Consider the following 19,674-nt stretch of genomic DNA (forward strand, 5'->3'; position numbering starts at 1 on the left):
ATGACATTTATATGGGTTAATATGCTTAAGTTAAGAGGGTAATTTGAAAGGGATTTTTTTGTTCCTATACACTATTTAAAATCTTATTACTAAAAATGTCCCAGTTTTGAAATTTACCCGACCTAAATATGTTTTAGCTACAAAAAATATACATTTGTTTAATCTAGACTCTTTTCTGCGGTAGACTTCCTTATTTAGACGCGCGATTTTGTGATAGCTTATATTTCAGTTAGAAATTTTAGACGCAATCATCGCACCATAATCAAGGCAAACATATCTGTAGAATGCTTCTATTATGCAGATTTTCACTGGTTATCATCATACTATAATCAAGGCAATATATCTGTAGAATTCTTCTATTACGCAGATTTTCTCTGATTTTCCACAAGTCAACAAACTACAAAAAAAAGCTTCTCAAGAAAACAATTGCAAACAATTAACTACAATTGAATTGAATTTCATGACATAATGTCAAAATTGGCGATTATATTTTAGCTCAATGGTCGGTGGGATAACATTGGGAGATACAAAGATTTTGATGTTGACAAAATTGTAGTCAATGAAGATTCTTGCAGAGCATCTAATGATCGATACCTCTGCAAAAACCATCGAAATCAAATACACTCTCAACGAACGTTGTCCTCCAATGGAATTCAGAACGATATGAGAGTTCGAGTGTATATGGAGACTAAAAAGGAAAATAAAAACTTAGGAATGTATCCATTGTGTATAACAGTACGTGATTTCGATTTGAAATGCAGTATGTCGAATGCGAGCACAATTGCAGGTTTGCTATGTTTTTCCAGTGCTGATGTTTTTCAATTTTAGTGTTCTACAATTTTACTACAAATTAGCTACAACTATACTACATAACAAATGTAGTTCAACTGTTATGTCTCTAAATACATTTGAAGTGTAATTGTTATACATAGGTCTGAATTACTATACTTTTAATTGAGTGCAGGTACTTCTGATTATCGTAATACTAATGTGGTACAATTCTCAAGCAATTGTAACACAATTGGAGAAGTATCAGAAACAGTGAAGTTGATTGATATGCCAACATCTTCGACAATTGTGGAATATGAAAGTATCATCATAACAGAACATATGCCAAATGTAATTGAAGTAGGCCAAGTTTACCAAGACAAGCAAATAATTGTCAGTGCAATGAAGCACTATTCTGTCATGAATAAGTTTCAATTTAGGGTGAAAAGGTCTAGTGCAAGAAGGTAGGAACATTTTATTTGTCAAATTCATAGTGTATAAGTTGTAGTTTTTATGTATATAAATTGTATATAAATTATTTAAAATAATTTGTTGTGCATAAACAACCTCGTATTCTGTAGCTACAATTTTCATAATATTTTTTTTAATTATTTTTATTTTGTAGCTACTGCCTCGTATGTGTTGGGGACAATTGTACGTGACACTTCAAGTCCACCAGCATAAATGAATCATCATTGTTCCAGGTTCGAAAATTCAACAGCTTGCACACATGCTCTTTGATGGACAACACATATATACAACGCAAAGCTACTGCCATGGTAGTTGGCAGCATGGTGATGCCAAAATATACGGATCCTAATATAATATACACACCAAAAGACATACAAACTGACATGTTGTCGGAACATGGTGTGAACTTAACATACATGCAAGCTTGGAGAGCAAAGGAAAAGGCTTTGAAATTTTTGAGAGGTCATCCTGCTGATTCCTACAATCGCTTGCCGAGTTATTTGTATATTCTGGAGAAGAGTTATCCGAGGTCGGTGGTGAAATTGTATAAGACTGAAGATGGCTGTTTCTTGTATGTATTTGTTGCTCTTAGTACGTCCATCGAGGGTTGGGAGCATTATAGGCTAGTTGTAATAGTCGATGGCACCTTCTTAAAGTCAGCATATAGGGGAATCATGCTAACAGCTAGCACAATGGATGCAGCAGGTAATGTAGATTAATTGTAAAAATATTATAATAAAGTTATTTCTGAGACTGTATTTTTTATATTTTCAAGTTTTATTACTGAAGTTGAATTTCTTTTTGCTACCTATATGATAGGTAGCATATTACCACTAGCATACGCCGTTGTTGATTCAGAAAATGACACATCATGGAGGTATTTTTTTGAGCAATTCAAACATGCATATGAAGAAAAACCAAATATGTGTGTTTTTTCAGACCGGAATGAGAGTATATTGAAGGCAACATCTACTGTTTATACCGGCATGCCACATTATGCTTGCATGTGGCATATTTGGATAAATGTAAGGTCAAAGTTCAAGAAAGGTCATCTAAAGTTAAGCGAATTGTACTCTGTCACGACACGATCATACACACTTGATGAATTTAATGAAAGAATGTCAAAGATTGAAGAGATCGACACACGTGTTAAAGCATACCTATACGATAGTAGCTATCACAGATGGTCTCGGGTACATGCTACGGTGAACAGAACATGGACGATGACATCAAACATTGCAGAGTCCTTGAATGCGGTAACCAAAGATGCAAGAGAGCTGCCCGTAGTTGAACTATTAGAGTACATGAGGACTCTTCTTGAACGTTGGACTAATGAAAAGTTATTGAATGCAAAGGGTACATTCACATACCTTGGAAAAAAATACAACAAAGAGTTGGAGGACAACATGACATTATCGCAGAAGATGAGAATAAGTTTTGGCCAATAACATCAGATCATTTATTTCATCAACCTAAATATATACTGATAATTGTAGATATGTTGTTGTATAATTGTAGTTATTTTGTCCTTTATCTGTAGCTGAAAACTTGTTGTGTGTTTGTAATGAAATTGTAGGTGAGGGCTTCAACAGATTACATCCATACTATGATAGATGGTGTGAAGCGCTTCATTGTTTGGATTCAAAACAAGAGATGTAGTTGTGGACAATTCTAGCTTGATGAACTTTCTTGTCCACATGCTTTGGCGGCTTTGAAGCACAGGAACGAGTCTTATGAAAACTATTGTTCTCCTTATTATACGAGGGAGAGCATTCTGTAGACTTATGAAATACCAGTAAACTCGCTGCCTGATGAAAGTAAATGGAATGTGCCACTACATATAGCAGAAGAAGTTGTAATGCCACATACTGGGAAAAGGCAGCTAGGGAGACCTCAAAAACAAAGATACAAACCATATGATGAAATAAATATAAATAAGTACAATATTTCATGTGGCAACTGCAGACAAGAAGGGCATAACAAAAGATCTTGTAGGAATGCTCCCAAAAGGAAATAAGAATTGATATAGTATAAAGAATATTTTTTTACTGAGAACTGTTGATGATAATCTGTCCTTTAAGACATATTCAGTTGTATTTGTTCTGTTACTGGAGAATTATAGTTGTAGTGTAATTGTGTTGCTAATCTGAATAAAGATTATCTCCTATAATGAATGTTTGGTAAATAGATTTCAACTCTTAATGCAATTGGTTTGTAGTTGTTTTGTTCAAAAACTGGGTTTATTTATTAGTTTTAAGCTTTTCCTAATAATACTGCTAAAACTGAATAGATTATGTATTTTTGTATAGTAGTTGTAGACATAATTGCAGTTATGCTGTAAAGAAATTATATAGTACCAATATCGAGATCAAGTACTAACAACTTTCAACAAAAAAAACATGCCACAAATATTTTTTATTGTAAGTAGTATAATTATGGACAAAATAATAAAATAAAAGGTAAAACAACTGTAGCACAAATCTGCTACAAATAAATTGTAGCTAAATTTTTCTTAATAAATAATTTTCCTACAACTTTAATACAATCCATCTACAACTAAACACTTTCACTATAATTTTTCTACCGAAAAGGGCAACTATTTCTTCTTCTTCCGGGCTCGTGTTCTCTCCCTCATAGCTGATGCACCTTTTATTCTTGCTAATCTCCTAGTCACCTCACTTTCACTAATTGCACCAAGCTTTTGCTTTTTCCTAGCATAATCCCAAAAGAGCGCTCCATAGCGTGTACGGTGTTGATCAATATCAGAAAGGTCTTCCTTTGAAATCGAGAGTTGTCCAATGCTGACATATTATGCAAATGCCTCCATGTATACACCACAATCACTATAATAAATAATAGTGGAAAAGATTTAGCATTCAATGTAAAATACAATTGGTTAAATTGAAGGAAAAACAGCACATACAATGATCCCTCTTTTTGCTGGGGTATCTCACCGACTAACCACTGAATGTCAAGAGGGTCAGTAACACCTTTTTCAATACATGCCTTTGTGTTCTTATAGTTGATATCTGGACGCTTGCCATAGAAGCAGGTGCATGACAAGTAGAGGGGGATCATAATAGCAAACTTGTCGACAACAGATTAAACAAGTTTGTGATTACGTGAAGAGACCATAGAATCATAAATACATAGAACCCTATCGGTAATGTCAAACACAACCAATAACCAATGAAATTTCTCAACAATGTTTATGGGCATAATCACAAAATCAACTTTGTCCCATGCAATATTTTCAAGTAATCGGTACCCCAATATGTATTCTGATACGACGTCCTGGGGTTTGACAACAACAAGCTTTCAATCGGCAGGGGCATTACTGTACCTCTCATAAATGTGTTCTATTCTAGTCTTGAACATTCATTCAGTGGTTGAAAACCGTGTTCTGTTTACAAGACCACACTTTCCTCTCTTCCTCAAATAGTATAAAATAACATCAATGTGCTGCAAAAAAATAGATTTCATTATTTCTCACTGCTGCATACAATTTAACTATAATTTTTAAAAAAAAGAAGAGATTTCTAAAATAACAGAATACTTCAGCTATTCATTAAATTCTGCCAGGGTATGAGTGTACCGTGTTGTTGAGGATTTGCCCGGGATGTGCCAAAGTATAAAACCAGTCCTTTTTATCAACTTTCTCCACTCCAAAATCAAATCACGAGTTGAGCTAGTTATCTTTTATAGTATAAGGCGCCTTCTTGCTATTTAAAGACGTAGCAAGTACAATTAAAATGTAGTTGCAATTGGAAATCCATAAATTCTATGCACTCGATAATACGAAGAAGTGTATAATCTAACCTCTTTGAAACTGTGTCGGTACCTAAATATAACCATTTATTAAATTCTTTCAACAAATCAGGATCAATATCGTCTCCAATAACCCAGTAAATGGATGCTTGATGTTGAAAATTGGAGGAGGTCCAGCAGAAGTGCTTCCACCAGAACTGAAATAAGGGAGAAATGGGGATCTAGCATACTTTCCAGGAACCCTTATTCTTTCTTGATGGACAAGGGTTGTTTCATCTTCATTAATCTCGCCGAACTTAACTATCTGTGAGAAGTTCTTGGGCAACTCAAAATCATCAAGTGTTATTGCCTTTTTTCCAGACCTGGAGTCATTGTCCGAGTCAGCTATATTGATGAAGTCGACTGGTTCACCTACAAAGTTAAAAATAAAAGAATAACATTGTATGCTTTTTGAATTAGAACTGTTAGGAAACTATAAATGATATGAAAGCTGTTATTTTTTTCTACAATTATATTATAATATATAATACCACTGAAATCTTCATTGCAATCATCTGCTTGTTGTAAAACATTTGATTCTTGAATTGGAGATTGCAAATGCATAGTCTCCTTCTCCTCATTGAAATGCTCTCCTTGTATACCAACATTTGCATCCTGTTTTGGAGAGTACACATGCATAGTTTCCTTCTCCGTGACAATAAATGTGTACAACTTAAGAGAATTGTAGATCATTTGTAGTAAACTCAAATAAAAATTGTAGATAAATTATAGTTGCATTGTAGTTAATTTATTGAAATATTGTCATGTAGCTGAGATGTAATATGTATTGTGAAATATGTAGATAAAATGTACTAAATCATACTTGCAGTTTCTTTCTCCAATGCCTCTTGAAATTGGAAAGATAAGTCAACACCTACCGGGTATGATATAGGAACATTCTTCTCTTTTTGAATGTTAGACATGTGTCCTGTATCTAAGACAACAATTGGAAATATAATATAGATTATTTGTTGATAATTTAGGCTATATGAAGATATAATGTAAATATAATGTAGATTATTTGTCATCAAATTGTGTTAAAACTGTTAAAATACATGTTTTACTGCTGCTGCCCAACACTTGTTTATCACTACTGTCATGATACTGTTGTTTGTTCTTTTCTTTGTAATGCTCATCAATTTTCGCAGAACTGTCGATAAACTGCAAGCATAATTTGTTAAGCTATATACTTTATGAATGCTAATATAAACATAAACATGGTAAAAAATATTTTCCAAAATGAATATATTTTGAATGAAACCTTAGCAACAATGTTAGTATCCTGTTGACTTTTTATTGCATGTAACACAGACTTGATGGAATCATTGAGTAGCACTCGAATGCTACCTAGTTCTTTAAAAACCTAAAGAACAAAAAATGCTTATAATGTATCTGACAATAAGAGGCTTACAGATATATAAAGAAAGAATCAAGAATTATGTATACCTCTTTCTTGAACAATCCAAGGTCTGAACCGACCTAAGTGTAAAAATAGAAAGAGTTAATGAAATAATTTGCATAACATAAATTAAAGAAACCAACTAGGAATATCATTAGTTGTTACCTTATCAACATCTTTTTTTAATTTTTTTAGTTGTTTCAGAATATCTTTCTTGTCATCTATTCCCATTGCCTGCTTATTGCCAGATGAAGATGGAGCATCTGTCGGATGCTCGACATGCGTTTCAGCTTCTTCAAGGATATATTCAACTTTGTCTGGCAAAGTCATTCTAGAAAGCTCTTCCGGGGCTTCAATCGTGTTGGTGAACTGAGTGAAATACAAATGTGAGGGACCTAGTCATCATATGTATAAAATGTGTAGATATTTATATTGTATATACCATAAAGTTGTAGTCTAGTTGTGTTAAGTATGTCAATATTTTGAGATACCTTATACAAAGGTGAAAAATATTTATCTTGATCCATGATGGTTTGATCATCCTCTCTTCCAATGCAGAAATCCATATATTGTCCTTACTAGCTGTCCAGTTAAGTATGCGGGGGATCGAATTATCAACCCTTATACCTATATCAGTGTTGACTGTAGAGCAACTCATACAACCAGATTTGCATAGCGAGTGAAAAATATCGAATGAGATAAAAATGCACAGAAGGATTCAACTTATGCCTAACAGACTGAAACAATTGTGTATAAGTTTCGATACCCCATGCAAAATTCGCATACTGCCCCGAGTCCACCAAATAGAACCTAAAGTGGTCTATCAAGCCATTATCTTTCTCTGAAGGACAGAGGAAGAATTCTATTAGATAGAGAATACACAGCTTGACTGCATCCTCATCATTCACCCAACTACGGCTGGTTACAATTTGTTTCAAGTACGACTTCTCAACTTTTTCCTTGTTCGAAAAATAGCTCCTCATTGTTTTACTGTCATACTTAGTTGTGTAACAAAGTCCGTTAATTCTGTAAAACATCTAAGGCCAGTGATAAGGGCAAACTCCCTCAACCCAAAGTTCAGCCTCTCACCCTTTATCTCTGCTGTAAAAAAATGATAACCGGATATGTTCAATTCATACTTCATGAGAAGGTGAATTGCCTGATTTTGGACACATATTTTGGGCATGCAAAGAAAGTGCCTAAAACATGTCTTCTTAAATAACTATAACCATTTTCAGACAATAACACCTTAATTTAGACAAGAACAATATGGTCGGATAATGTCTGGAACCTAGTGATGCCATAATCAAAATCATGTGGTGCAAAAAATGTCCGATTCTGCACCAAAAGAAACAATAAGTTAATAAAACATGTTTAAAAACCAAAAAATATAATAATAATAATTCTACTACACTTTAGCTACATCCATAAAGACATTAATACATTGCATACAAATAATTTATAAAATTAGTAAACATATATAACAACTGAACTACATTGAAGCTACAATTGCACAAACAAATTTATGTTTAGAGTAAGAAAGTAGAAACTAACAACTAGACATAACATATATAATTTGTTTACAGAAAATAAAACTAACATCTACAAATAGAGCAAAAAATAACCAATAAAACCGACTAAATAATTTAGTACATTTCCTAACAAAATTATTTCAAATAATGTACGACAAATCTACAATTTCCAGAAAAATGTAGAAAGGTTGATAACCAACAACAAATATGCACAATGTAGACAAAATTTCTACAAATACAGAAAAACAAAAAATAGGTACAGTCATGAGAATGAAAATAGGTTTTGTAACTAAAAAAAAGAGCAAAACCTTCTCTAATGACTGTTGGGGTATGTTTTTAGGAGATTTTTGAACCTTCTTCCTTTTTTAAGGTTTGACTGTTGGAGAAACTTTGATTTTTTTTGCAGGTTTCAGGATAACTTCTTCTTCGACGAAATCATCATCACAAGCAATTTCTTTGCCCTTTCGCTTTACTGATTTAGCAGATGCTGAAGCTTTACCAGCATCCCTGTCATGCTTGAATTTTGTTCGCACTTCTGCCCTAGCTTCACGAGGGAATAGCTTGGGCTTTGTCTCTGATTTTGCATGTCTCGATTTCACTATTTTGTTGGGTGAATCCTGTGAGAAAACACCCAAATTAAAAGTAGGAATATCACCAATATTAGCTTTTTTAGGGCTATTCTTCAGAAATCCTTTCTTCTTCATTATAAGGGAAGGAAAATTTGAAACTGATACTGATTTCGTAGGGTTTTGAGAGAGAAACCAGAAAGTTTGAGAGAGATATTATAAAAGATTTTTGAACAAAATGGAAGAGAGCGTTAATGGAGGGAAAGGGTATTAGAATCGTAGGGGGTATGGACAGAGAAATGTGGGGGGAGTGGGTTATGTACGTTAACGAGATTATATGAGTTAATTGATATCCCATTTAATTCCTAAAATGTATATAATTGGTAAATATGCTTATGTAATTAAATTGAAACTTGAATAAGGAGGGTAATAAGGTTTCAAATAGTGTATAGGAAGGTAAAAGTCCCGGTTCGAAATGAGATGAATTAAATCCAAGATATTTTAAAGTGTGTGCACCAATAAAAGCCAAATTAATCCCAACTAACGTTTTTAAGCTCATGATTCATAATAAATCACTAATAGGAATTTTAAACCTTTGAAGGTCTTAACTTTTCAGTGGCGCTAAGTATCAGAAAAGCAAAGTGATGTTCACCTAGAGGTTACAAGCGCAACCAACGATGGACACGCAAAGCAAAGTGATGTTCACCTAAAAGTAGTTATTCATTCACATTGGCAATTTATAGAAGGCATTAGGAGCTTTAGATTAGATATAAACAAGCCTGCATGCGTTGAAGTTCTATAAATAACCTAATTTTAATTTCATAAAAGCAGGGTTAGCCATCTCTTGCATTTGGCAAGGTATTTAAGGGAAATTAAGAACCTTTACTGTATAAATAATAAAAGTAAAATATTTACCCCTCAAGAGGTGCTGACAACGCCTGACTTTACCCAAGAAACGAGCCAAAAATGGCAGGATGAGAACATTGAAATAGCTAGATTGATAGGATTACCTGCTTTAGTTATTGTGCTTTCCTCATACATAGTTTCTACCAGTCACTCTAAGAACACACTGTTCTGTATATCTCTTTTTCCCTTCTGCTAAGCGCATTATATACAGACAGATTAGATCTACAAAGACACGGAAAGACTGAAGATAACCTATAACTAGAAAGAAGATACTAAAAAGCTAGTTTTTCTATCCAGTACAACCCGACATACGTCCTCTGTCACAAGTCCAAGATATACCTTCTTGATTGGAAATAATTCTCTTTGTTCTTGCCCCCCTTCCCCACCAATGGGTTGGAATCACAAAGATGAAATTTGCCAAGAAGTACTTTGTGGTAAACTCTCCTACTTGATGTATTGCGACATCCACTTGAAGCCCTCACCATATCCCATCTTGCGGACAATGCTGCACATAAACACTTCGATCGGACGGACATTTGTACCAGCGAGGTTGACGTTACCCTTGCCAGTGGTCACACCAGTTAGGCCCAAGTGATAACGCAGCTCGTCTTCTGAAGCAGCATATGGTATATCAATCTTGTTTCCCAGAATGAGAAATGGAACATTTGCCAATGACTCATCTGAGAGAAGCCCATCTAATTCCTTCTTTGACTCAGGAAACCTCTCTCGGTCATAAGCATCAACAAGGTAAACAACAGCGTCCACCTACAAATGGAAAAACGTGATTGTCAAGCAGTAGTAGAGTATGGAAAGCCTAGATGAAACTATTACAACAGACTTGCAAATATCCATGTCAATACTGACCTACTAAAACCCTTGAAGCTAATGATGCACAGACTTGACCCTTATTAAAGCCAAAATGTCACATATAACTTGACCGATCCACCATAAGCCCAAAATGATTGATGTCATAAGCAACTAGAGAATGACACAAAATTTTCAATAGCAACAACAACAACAACAACAACCCAGTATAATCCCACTAATGGGGTCTGGGGAGGGTAATGTGTAGGCAGACCTTACCCCTACCCTGGGGTAGAGAGGCTGTTTGTAATAGACCCTCGGCATCCTTCCCTTCAAGAACTCCCCACCTTGCTCTTGGGGTGACTCGAACTCACAACCTCTTGGTTGGAGGCGGAGGGTGCTTACCATCAGAGCACCCACCTTGTCAATAGCATGCCATATATTTAGAACACGAGGGTAGCTATACACACATTCAACACACGAGTCAACATAAACTCGAGTATGAGAGCATTAGTTGCTGAGGAATATTTAAAGCCTCAGGGACATAATGTTCCATAAAACTGCATGATAAAAATCTCATTTTTACATATGAGTTGACAATGCAAGTTCTTAAAAATTCTCCACCACACAAAAGAATCTAGGCTAAACCCAAATCTTTCATGTTCCTGATGACTTCTATCTTCAAAGTTCACATGCAAAGTCCTTTTGTGACATTATCATAATTCAAATTGGCAATTATTTCATCATAATACTTCCAACGTTTAAGATATGCTTCTTCCCATTTCATGCATAGATTATACAGCTTATCCATGTTTACCAAACAAAGAACAACATTTTTAATATGCATTACTAAGTGTCCTACCCAAGGTCAAACTGATACCAGACAACTGGTACCATACAACCTTCAAAAGCATTGTTATATTTGTTCTACCTTAAAGTGATACTTCCAGCAATAGGAACGTGTTTGACCAAAGGAAACACAATAAATAGATGATAACCATTTAGTTATAACCAACAACGAGTATCTCTATTCCTTGTTCTTCACTACTCAAGCTGTGAAAGGGTGCTTTCATCCCTAAATGAAGCACATAGCAACGCCAAAAGAAGTGCACTAGTGCAGTAATATGACTAAACAGGAAATGCGATCAGCCCTCTTTCTACAATTCCCCCCTCCCCCCCCCCTCTCTCTCTCTCTGGTTGATAAGGCGAATTAGGTTATTAGAAATCAAACTCAAATTTCATTTCAACTTATAAAGAATGCTGAAATTATTGAAATATACAGGCTCGAGCAAATTTTAAATCGAATAGCTGATAAATATAAAAGCTTTAGCCCATACTCAACATTTAAAGGTAAGTAAACAAAATAAGTTGCAAATAACCCAATTATAAATGAGTAAACTGCTGCTCTAACAATGTAAATTATTCACCTTGGCATAGTAGTCTCTCCAGACTCTTCTAGCAATTTGGTGTCCTCCTAAATCAAAAGCCTTGAACTTAATTTTACCTATACTCAACTCCTCTGATGTTGGGTATTGCGTAGGTTGATGCTGCACCAATCTCTGCATCAATGTTAAGCACAATAGTAATACCCATAAAACATTTGAACTGGTTTCAATAACCTCCTAAATATAAAATACTTTTATTATCTCTATATACAAAAACCATGTACTTTAAGCATATCACTGAAAATTAGCTCCACATGTGAACAAACATATCAATAATACTTCGCCTAGGTAGTCCTTTCTTTTTTTGGATGACCGAGGAATTATGGGGCCAACCTTGGGATGGACTGCAGCCTTTGAAACTCGGGGATAATGGGCAGGGCTCGAAATACCAAGCTAGTTTGCCCCTTAACCTCCTCCACTTAAATACCAAGCTAGTTTGCATGGGCAGGGCCCGAAACTTTAACCTCACAAGTCCCTCAACATTTGCCACTTGAACTAAGCCCTCGGGCCACATGAATCTTCTGTATTTAGTAAATAGTTCAACATTTAAGACGAATAAAAGTAGAGATGTTTCCATCTATAAAGACCCATTTGATTCTAGAGGTTCTCTAAAAATAGAAAATTAATTCCATAAATTCTGATAGGTTACAATTCTCTAAGCAGAAATACATTATGTAACAAATAAGCGTATGCAACTAGTTCGTATTGCCTATATAGTCATTTAATCCTATTTGTTGTGTTTTAGCTATTCTTCCATGAATATAAATGATAAAAAGAAGAGGGAAAACCAAAAAATAAAAAAAGAGAAAGAGAAAAAGGACCTCATCTTTCAACATATGAAGCAAAGTGGTTTTGCCAGCATTATCAAGTCCTAAAAACAATATCTTCGCATCCTTCTGCCACAAACCTAATGATGCTAACACTCCGTAGAACCAATCCAACACAAACATTGCTTCTTCCTATTTGATGATCAAAACCACTCAGCTTCAGGCGTTCGAATTTGTTCGATCTCTTTTTCTGAGGTTCAGTGGTGGAATGAGGTACAATATTTATATGGGGGGGGGGGGTGAAGTTTGACTGGTTAATAGTGGAACCTGTTGCACATAAGGAAAGGTGATAGGAAGTGGAGACAAAGATGGTTACTCGGATTGGCCAGTTGCGTTTTGTTGCTGACGTGGAAATAGGCTATTGGGTGCTGCGCGTCATCAGAAGAGTGCTCCACATCATTGGGACCTCCACGTCATAACAAGTGTGCTACCCAATTTTTTTCCGTTCTTATTTTTTGACCGATGCGATGATCCTTATACTACAAGAAATTTAAATTAATGAATTGAAAAAAATAAAGACCCATTCGATTAACTGCCAAGCGACAAATCGTATGAGTTAAATTGGAGCTGAATTCTTTAAAAAGGTTGATAAAAACTTGCCAGCCAAAGAGAATCTTAAAATCTGAATGAGAATCTTTTGTGGGAAAAATCCTACACCAAGATGATGCATGAAAAGATTTATACTCTCTAGCAATCGACCTGGAATTGGATTTTTAATGCATTTGTTCAGGAGAAAGTATTTTTCATATAGACTTTCTTAATAAAAAGCATTTTGCCTAATAAAATCATTTAATGTATTTATTAGTAGTGTTTACCCGTAAAACAATATAATTGAATTTATACGTGGTTTATAGATAAGTGAATTTATTTGATCCAAAAATAACAGATGAATTAGACAAAAATATAAAGACTTACCCTTAAAATTGAGATAAACGACAGATATCTTAGTTTCGGGCGCAGAACTACCGGGAGCAATAAGAATAGTGCAAGTAAGCAAGAAAGTAAAATATTATTTGAGCTTCTGATGAAGTATAGTATATGCTTGTCAGAAAATTCGTGTCCTTGCAATGATGATAAAACTCACTATTTATAGTTACACTTAGGGAATAAGGTCCTAGGATCAAGCTCTTCTTTAATGATAATTATGAAGGCCATTGAAAAATGTGTAACGGTGAGCAGTGAATGTCATATTCTCTGTAACGGATCATGCACTTAATGCTGTAGAATATTCTTCATTGAATGCTACCGGATGACGGAATTTATTTTGTTTTTATGAGTATCATTCTCTCCGATGACAAGCGAGATCATTGCCTTCAGGTTTGGCTATCTTTTGTCTTCGGTTCCACGTGTTACTTTCTTATGCGAATATTAAATACGAACATATTTTACCCATACATATAGTCCCCCTGCTTTCTGGTGGTACAACTTTGTGTCATCGAGAAGCTGGTAGAGATACCTTTCTTGGCGGGAACTTCTCTGACACCCTCTGAAAGGTTTCTGATGGTTGATTAGACGCACGTCTCTCCGCATTTAATGTCCCGAACACGCGTCATCCCACGATTCAACATCACTTTTACCGGTTATCAAGGTAATTATCGCCACGATTTTAGCTGCCTATTCCTTTACTTATACGCATCAAACTTCTTCATTTACACTTCATAATTCTTCAAACTTTCTCCAACTCTTTTTACTCAACTCGTACTTTGTCTTCAAGCTTTCTTTAACCTTCTTCCTAAGAGAAAACTTTCCTCCTTTCCTCATAAAAAATGGCCTCTTTTTCTAGAAACCTTAGTTCCACAAAGAACAAAGGTAAACCTGATGATGCTCTTCCTTCTACAGTGAGCATCAACATCCCAAAGAGTCTTGTTACGACTAAAGACTTTGAAGAGAAGTATCCTTCCGCTCACCCTCGTACATAGTCCGTTAGCATATACCCTTCTTTCATCCGTCCTTCCAGTATTCCTGTTGTGAAGGAAGACTGTCATTGCCAAGATCTAAACATTATCGCCCCTGATATGGCGGAGCAGGTATCCTTACCCAAGAAAGGCTTTACGTATTTTTATATGTACCCCTTCACTTTGGGGCCGTTCTCTTTGAGTGGAGAGCTTGACTATGCCATCGTGGAGTTCTGCATCCGCTACCAGGTATGCCTGGCACAAGTAAGTCCTTCTGTGTGGAGAACAATCGCGTGTCTTCGGCGCTTGTGCCAGGAGACAGGAGAAGAGCTAACCCTAGCTCGATTAATGAATCTTTACCCCCCCAAGATTTTCCGTGGGGGAATGATAAATTTCAGCAAGTGTGGCCACCATGCTCTGCTATCCAGCATGGATGATAACAACGACTGTGGGTAGATGGAACGGTTCGTTGTAGCTGCCACCAGTGACATCATTCCGGCCAAGGCTTCATCCTTTCCGGAATTATGGAACCACACTCATAAGTTTCCCATTTGCCTTTTCTTCTATTAAAGATCGCCCCATATCGTTATTGACCCCTCTTCTTTCATTTATTTCAGCAACTCGGTGGGTACCACCTAGGGTTGAAGGCTTGGACCAGTGGGTCCAGAAAATCTTGGACGTTACTACGCCCGAGAGCCGCACGTGGAAAGAATTGGCCCTCAAATACGTGTAGAAGGCCAAAATCATGGTATATTGAACTCATCTTGTTTTTACTTTTCGTATAAGGAAGTTGATTAACCTTTTTTCTTGTTGAATTCAGGTCTACCCCAGGGCTTAGTTGTCATCCCCAAGGAGGACGTTTTGGCTAATCCTGCTGATGTGGCAAGGCTACTACATGAGGCTTTTAAACGAACAGGTGTCTCCGACCCTGCTTCTGGTGCAAGTGCTTCTTCTCGGAGTCCTCGACCAGAGAACAAGTAACAAAAAAAGAGACGTTCATCCACAGCCAGGGGAATAAATAAAAAGGCAAAGAACGCAGTGGCCGAGTCATCTTCGGATGTTGTGGTGATGAGCGCGCACCCGAGCCGGTCCCAGAAACTGTGGTGATCGACGATGATGGAGAAGCCAATGATGATGGGGCTTCTCTACATAGAAGACGACGACCTTCATCAACTCAACAAAATGCTCAATCTATTGAGTTAGCTACACCAACCGAGGATGTTTCCTCGGCACTCTGGGTGAGTTTGATATGGTGGAAGATGCCAACTAATGCTTTCGAGTTCCAACTTCCGCGTCCGATACTGTAGGTCTAAGTACCGGGCTTCTTCCATCTTTGATTGATGAGCAACCATCAACCAGCACTGCACCTTCCACAACTGCTTGTCACCCTACAATGCCATCTGCTTCATCTCCCTCTTCTCTAACTCTGCCTTTGCCACCAGCAACAACTACATCATTTTCGCTTGTCGCAGCTTCCCGAGAGAAAGATGTCCCTCTTCCCCAGTCCCCAGTTCATGGGAACCTGGGGCAAAGTTATGCTACCCCCTCAGAAGATCCCCAAAGGAGGAGGAGCGCCACCCTCTCGGTTTCCACCGTATGCAATCTGTTGTACCGGCCGATGGAACTTGCTAACTATCTGAAGCCCCTGGCTTCAAAGAAATATTGGGAAAAAATACAAACTCTCTCGGGAGAGTGCTTGTTGAACAATGCCATGTACACCGCAGCGGTGGTACAATATTTGTTTTCTCTGTTGTTTCATCTATTTGTGTTATGGAAAGGTTTTGAATTTGTATTCTTGTTTTGCTGGCTAACTTCCTTTCTTCTGAGGGCCTTCAAAGGTTGATTCGTGATAAGGTGGAACGTACCTCCAAGCGGGATCAACTTTTGGTCGAGAGGGACCAAACTGCTGCTCACCTTTCGGAACTGGAAGCTCGAGCTGCTGAGGCCGTTGAGTTGGAGGCTCAGTTGCAGCAAAGTGTGCAAGAAGCAGTGAACCTTAGCCAATATGTTGCCCCGTTGAGGGCTTAAATTGAAGAGGCTAGGGCAAAATGTGTTGAAGTTCATAATGTCGTTCTTGCTGCATCCGATCGTGAGGCTGCCTCTGCTGAAAGATTGAATAATTTGGAGGCGGCCTTAAACTCCAAAGCTAAAGAGCTTGCTGCTGACAGGATAAAGTATGCCCAATTGGAGGAGAAGCATAAGAGGACCATTGAGCATAATAGAACTTTCAGCTCTACTGTCTGTGACCTCGGTCAGCCTCCAGTCCGTTAGATTCGTGCGGGAAAACCTTTCTGCTGAGGTCGGCCAACTTAAAGAAGAACTTCAACACCGAGCGACTTCCCTCATTATTGAAAAAATATATGCTATGTATAACACGAGGAGAAAAACCTTGAAAGACGCCAAAGCAGGTGTCATTGACTTGGATGCCGAAATCACTAAGGCCCGTGAGCTGGAGTTAGCTGCAAAAAGGGGTCTTCCGGCCCGACCTGATACTATCGATTCTTCTGGTTTCGATTTTGAGTTCTCCGGTACTGAAGAGGAAACGAAAGGCGACGATGTTGAAGCCAAAATGATGAAGGCCAAAATATTGAAGCGGCGACGAATACACCCACTTCTCCTAGGGGCGTAGATGCTTTTATTCCTCCGGGTTTCGGAGATGAAACAACTTAATTTTTGCTTTCCTTTTCACACTTTTGTACTTGTGCTGTTTGGCACATTTATTGTAAAAAAAAACACTTTTTTGTTCAAGTATATTTAAGTTTTCCTTTCTGCGTACTTTCGTTTAAATATTTGTGCAAGTTTGCTCTTTGCGTAGTTTTTGGTTTAAGTATTTGCACATGTTTTATTGCTTGTGTCTAATTGTGCAAGGCTTTGGGTGTATTTTCCCCCCAAAGCACTTGGATTTCGGGCACAGGTTTTTCCGAAATCAAACCTTTATCATGAGGGTTTTCATAAGAGAGGGCCCTCTTATATTTACGGTTCTCTTGAAGAGGATGTTTCTTGTCCATTACGGCACTAGCATTGGAAGTACTTGTTTAACTTTCAAATGATAAAATCAAGTCATCGTTTAAACAAGAAACAAGATAGAAACAAAAGGACTTTACTTTATTCCTTTCATTTTCAAAAGTACATAAGCATTCGTTGTGCTAGAAAAGAAATTGCCATTTCTTGTGGCTAACTTGTACAACTTGTTTCTACGGGGCTGACCGCGCAGCCCCCGGTCCCGATGATACAACTATGTTTTCGGGTTTTGTATTTCGGTCGAAGTGGCAGTCGTTGTTGCCGTATAATCATATCATTCCCCCTAGTGTTTGGATGAGAATAATGCGAATTTGAACACTGGAAGTTTTACACCTTCGAGGATTCCACTAGTTAATTGCTAGATAATCTTCAGTTCGATAACAAAATTTGCTTCCCCTTAGGAATTTCTGCTATCGAGCCAAATATTATCTAACAATCCCCCAGTGGCTTGCATTTGTGAATGGTCAGGCAATATTTGTTCAATAACAAACTTAACTTCCCGATAAGAACTTTGCTATCGAGCAAAAGACTATCTAACCGCTCCGTAGTGGTTCTTTGCTTTTGTGCCTTATCATTTAAAGGTCTTATTGCTGAAGCTTCCTTCGTAGTATGCTTTTTGTTGTTACCTCGTTATAAACCTTGCCAGAAAAACCCAATTGGGACAAAAACTGGACGAAGGGAAAAAGAGTGAAGCACATACTTTCAGTACAGGTGATATTCATCAGCAATAGTATCTCTTGAGGTGTGCCACGTTCCAGTTGCTTGGCAACTTTTCTCCATCTTGATTCTCGAACTCGTATGACCCTTTCCCAGTGACAGCTGAAACCTGGTTGGGGCCTTCCTATGTTGGACCTAGCTTCCCCGCATTGAGTTCCCTGGTGTTCTGAGTTACTTTCCTTAAAACCAAGTCTCATATTTTGAAATAACGGAGGTTGGCTCTTCGATTATAATATCTCTCTATTCTCTGTTTTTGGGTTGCGACCCTTATATGCGCCAAGTCTCTGCGTTCGTTGAGCAGCTCCAAATTAACTAACATTGCTTTATTATTTTCTTCTTTGATTGACCGAAAATACCTCAGGGTAGGTTCACCCACTTCCATCGGGATCAAGGCTTCTGCCCCGTACACAAGAGAAAAATAAGTCTCTCCCGTGCTCGATTTGGTTGTTGTTCGGTATGCCTATAGTACACTTGGAAGCTCTTCAGGCCATTTTCCTTTAGCTGCTTCCAATCTCTTTTTGAGATTTTGTATAATCACCTTGTTCGTTGATTCTACTTGGTTGTTTGCGCTCGGATGATAGGGTGATGATGTGATTCTCTTGATTTTCAAGTCTTCGAGGAACTTTGTGACCTTTGCGCCTATAAATTATGGTCTATTGTCGCAGGCTATCTCTTTTGGTATCCCAAATCTGCAAATAATGTTTTCCCACAAAAAAATACCATTTCAGGTTCTCCGATCTTCTGATAAAGATCTGTTTCAATCCACTTAGAAAAATAGTCAGTTAAAATCAAATTTTTTTTACCTTACCGGGGCCGGTGGCAGTGGTCCGACGATATCCATTCCCTACTTCATGAACGACCATGATGCCAGAACTGAGTGCAATGGTTTTACCGGTTGATGTACCAACGATGCCTAGCGTTGACATTTATCACATTTTTGAACATAAGCTTTAGCATCTTATTCCATCCGGGGCCAATAGTATCTTGCCTTGTTAATTTTAGTACTAAGGAACTTGTGCATCAGTGATTTCCGCAGATCTCTTCGTGGACTTCTCTCATAACATAATTAGCTTCGGAGGCTCCCAAACATCGGGCCAACGGACCTTGGAAAGATTTTCTGTATAATAGAACCCCTTTGAAGCTATATCGAGTTGCTTTAGAGTGCATTGCCCAAGATGCCTTAGGATCTTTAGGCAGTTTCTCGTGTTCGACGTAGTCAATAATTTCGTTTCTCCAGTCCCAGACCAAATTAGTCATGTTTAGCTCGTAATAGCTATCTGTGTCCAGTACTAAGTGCATAAGATGTACGACCGTATCGGAGTTCGATCCTTTCATTTTTGAAGACGAGCCAAGGTTAGCTAGTGCATATGCTTTTGCATTTTCTTCCCTCGGGATATGCGTGATTGACCACTCTCAGAATCGAGCGAGCAGAGCCTGAACCTTTATTACGTATTATTGAATGCATTCCTCTGTAGCTTCGAAGATCTCGTAGACCTGATTTACCACCAACTGGGAG

General features: G+C 37.4%; 2 protein-coding genes across 2 annotated transcripts; one reads left to right on the forward strand and one right to left on the reverse strand.

Moving 5' to 3' along the window:
- Positions 1-1,544: 1,544 nt before the first annotated feature.
- LOC117278404 (uncharacterized) lies at positions 1,545-2,687 on the forward strand. The gene is made up of 2 exons (XM_033657881.1): positions 1,545-1,944; positions 2,059-2,687. Exons 1-2 carry the CDS (start codon positions 1,545-1,547, stop codon positions 2,685-2,687), a joined length of 1,029 nt encoding a protein of 342 aa, XP_033513772.1.
- Positions 2,688-9,510: 6,823 nt separating this feature from the next.
- Positions 9,511-12,776, reverse strand: LOC104102910 (GTP-binding protein SAR2). Its single transcript, XM_009610756.4, has 3 exons — positions 12,520-12,776; positions 11,681-11,812; positions 9,511-10,214 (listed from the first exon to the last, which is right to left on the reverse strand). Exons 1-3 carry the CDS (start codon positions 12,646-12,648, stop codon positions 9,894-9,896), a joined length of 582 nt encoding a protein of 193 aa, XP_009609051.1. The 5' UTR covers positions 12,649-12,776; the 3' UTR covers positions 9,511-9,893.
- Positions 12,777-19,674: the final 6,898 nt, after the last annotated feature.

This window comes from Nicotiana tomentosiformis, chromosome 9 (genome assembly GCF_000390325.3).
Source record: "Nicotiana tomentosiformis chromosome 9, ASM39032v3, whole genome shotgun sequence".
Classification (NCBI taxonomy): Eukaryota; Viridiplantae; Streptophyta; class Magnoliopsida; order Solanales; family Solanaceae; genus Nicotiana; species Nicotiana tomentosiformis.

Coding starts and splice junctions, on each gene's coding strand:
- LOC117278404 (XM_033657881.1), top strand. CDS start 1,545: ATGGTAGTTGGCAGCATGGTGATGCCAAAATATACGGATCCTAATATA. Junction 1,945..2,058: donor TAGCACAATGGATGCAGCAG/GTAATGTAGATT, acceptor CCTATATGATAG/GTAGCATATTACCACTAGCA.
- LOC104102910 (XM_009610756.4), bottom strand. CDS start 12,648: ATGTTTGTGTTGGATTGGTTCTACGGAGTGTTAGCATCATTAGGTTTG. Junction 11,813..12,519: donor TTCATATGTTGAAAGATGAG/GTCCTTTTTCTC, acceptor ACATTGATGCAG/AGATTGGTGCAGCATCAACC. Junction 10,215..11,680: donor GGAGAGACTACTATGCCAAG/GTGAATAATTTA, acceptor TTCCATTTGTAG/GTGGACGCTGTTGTTTACCT.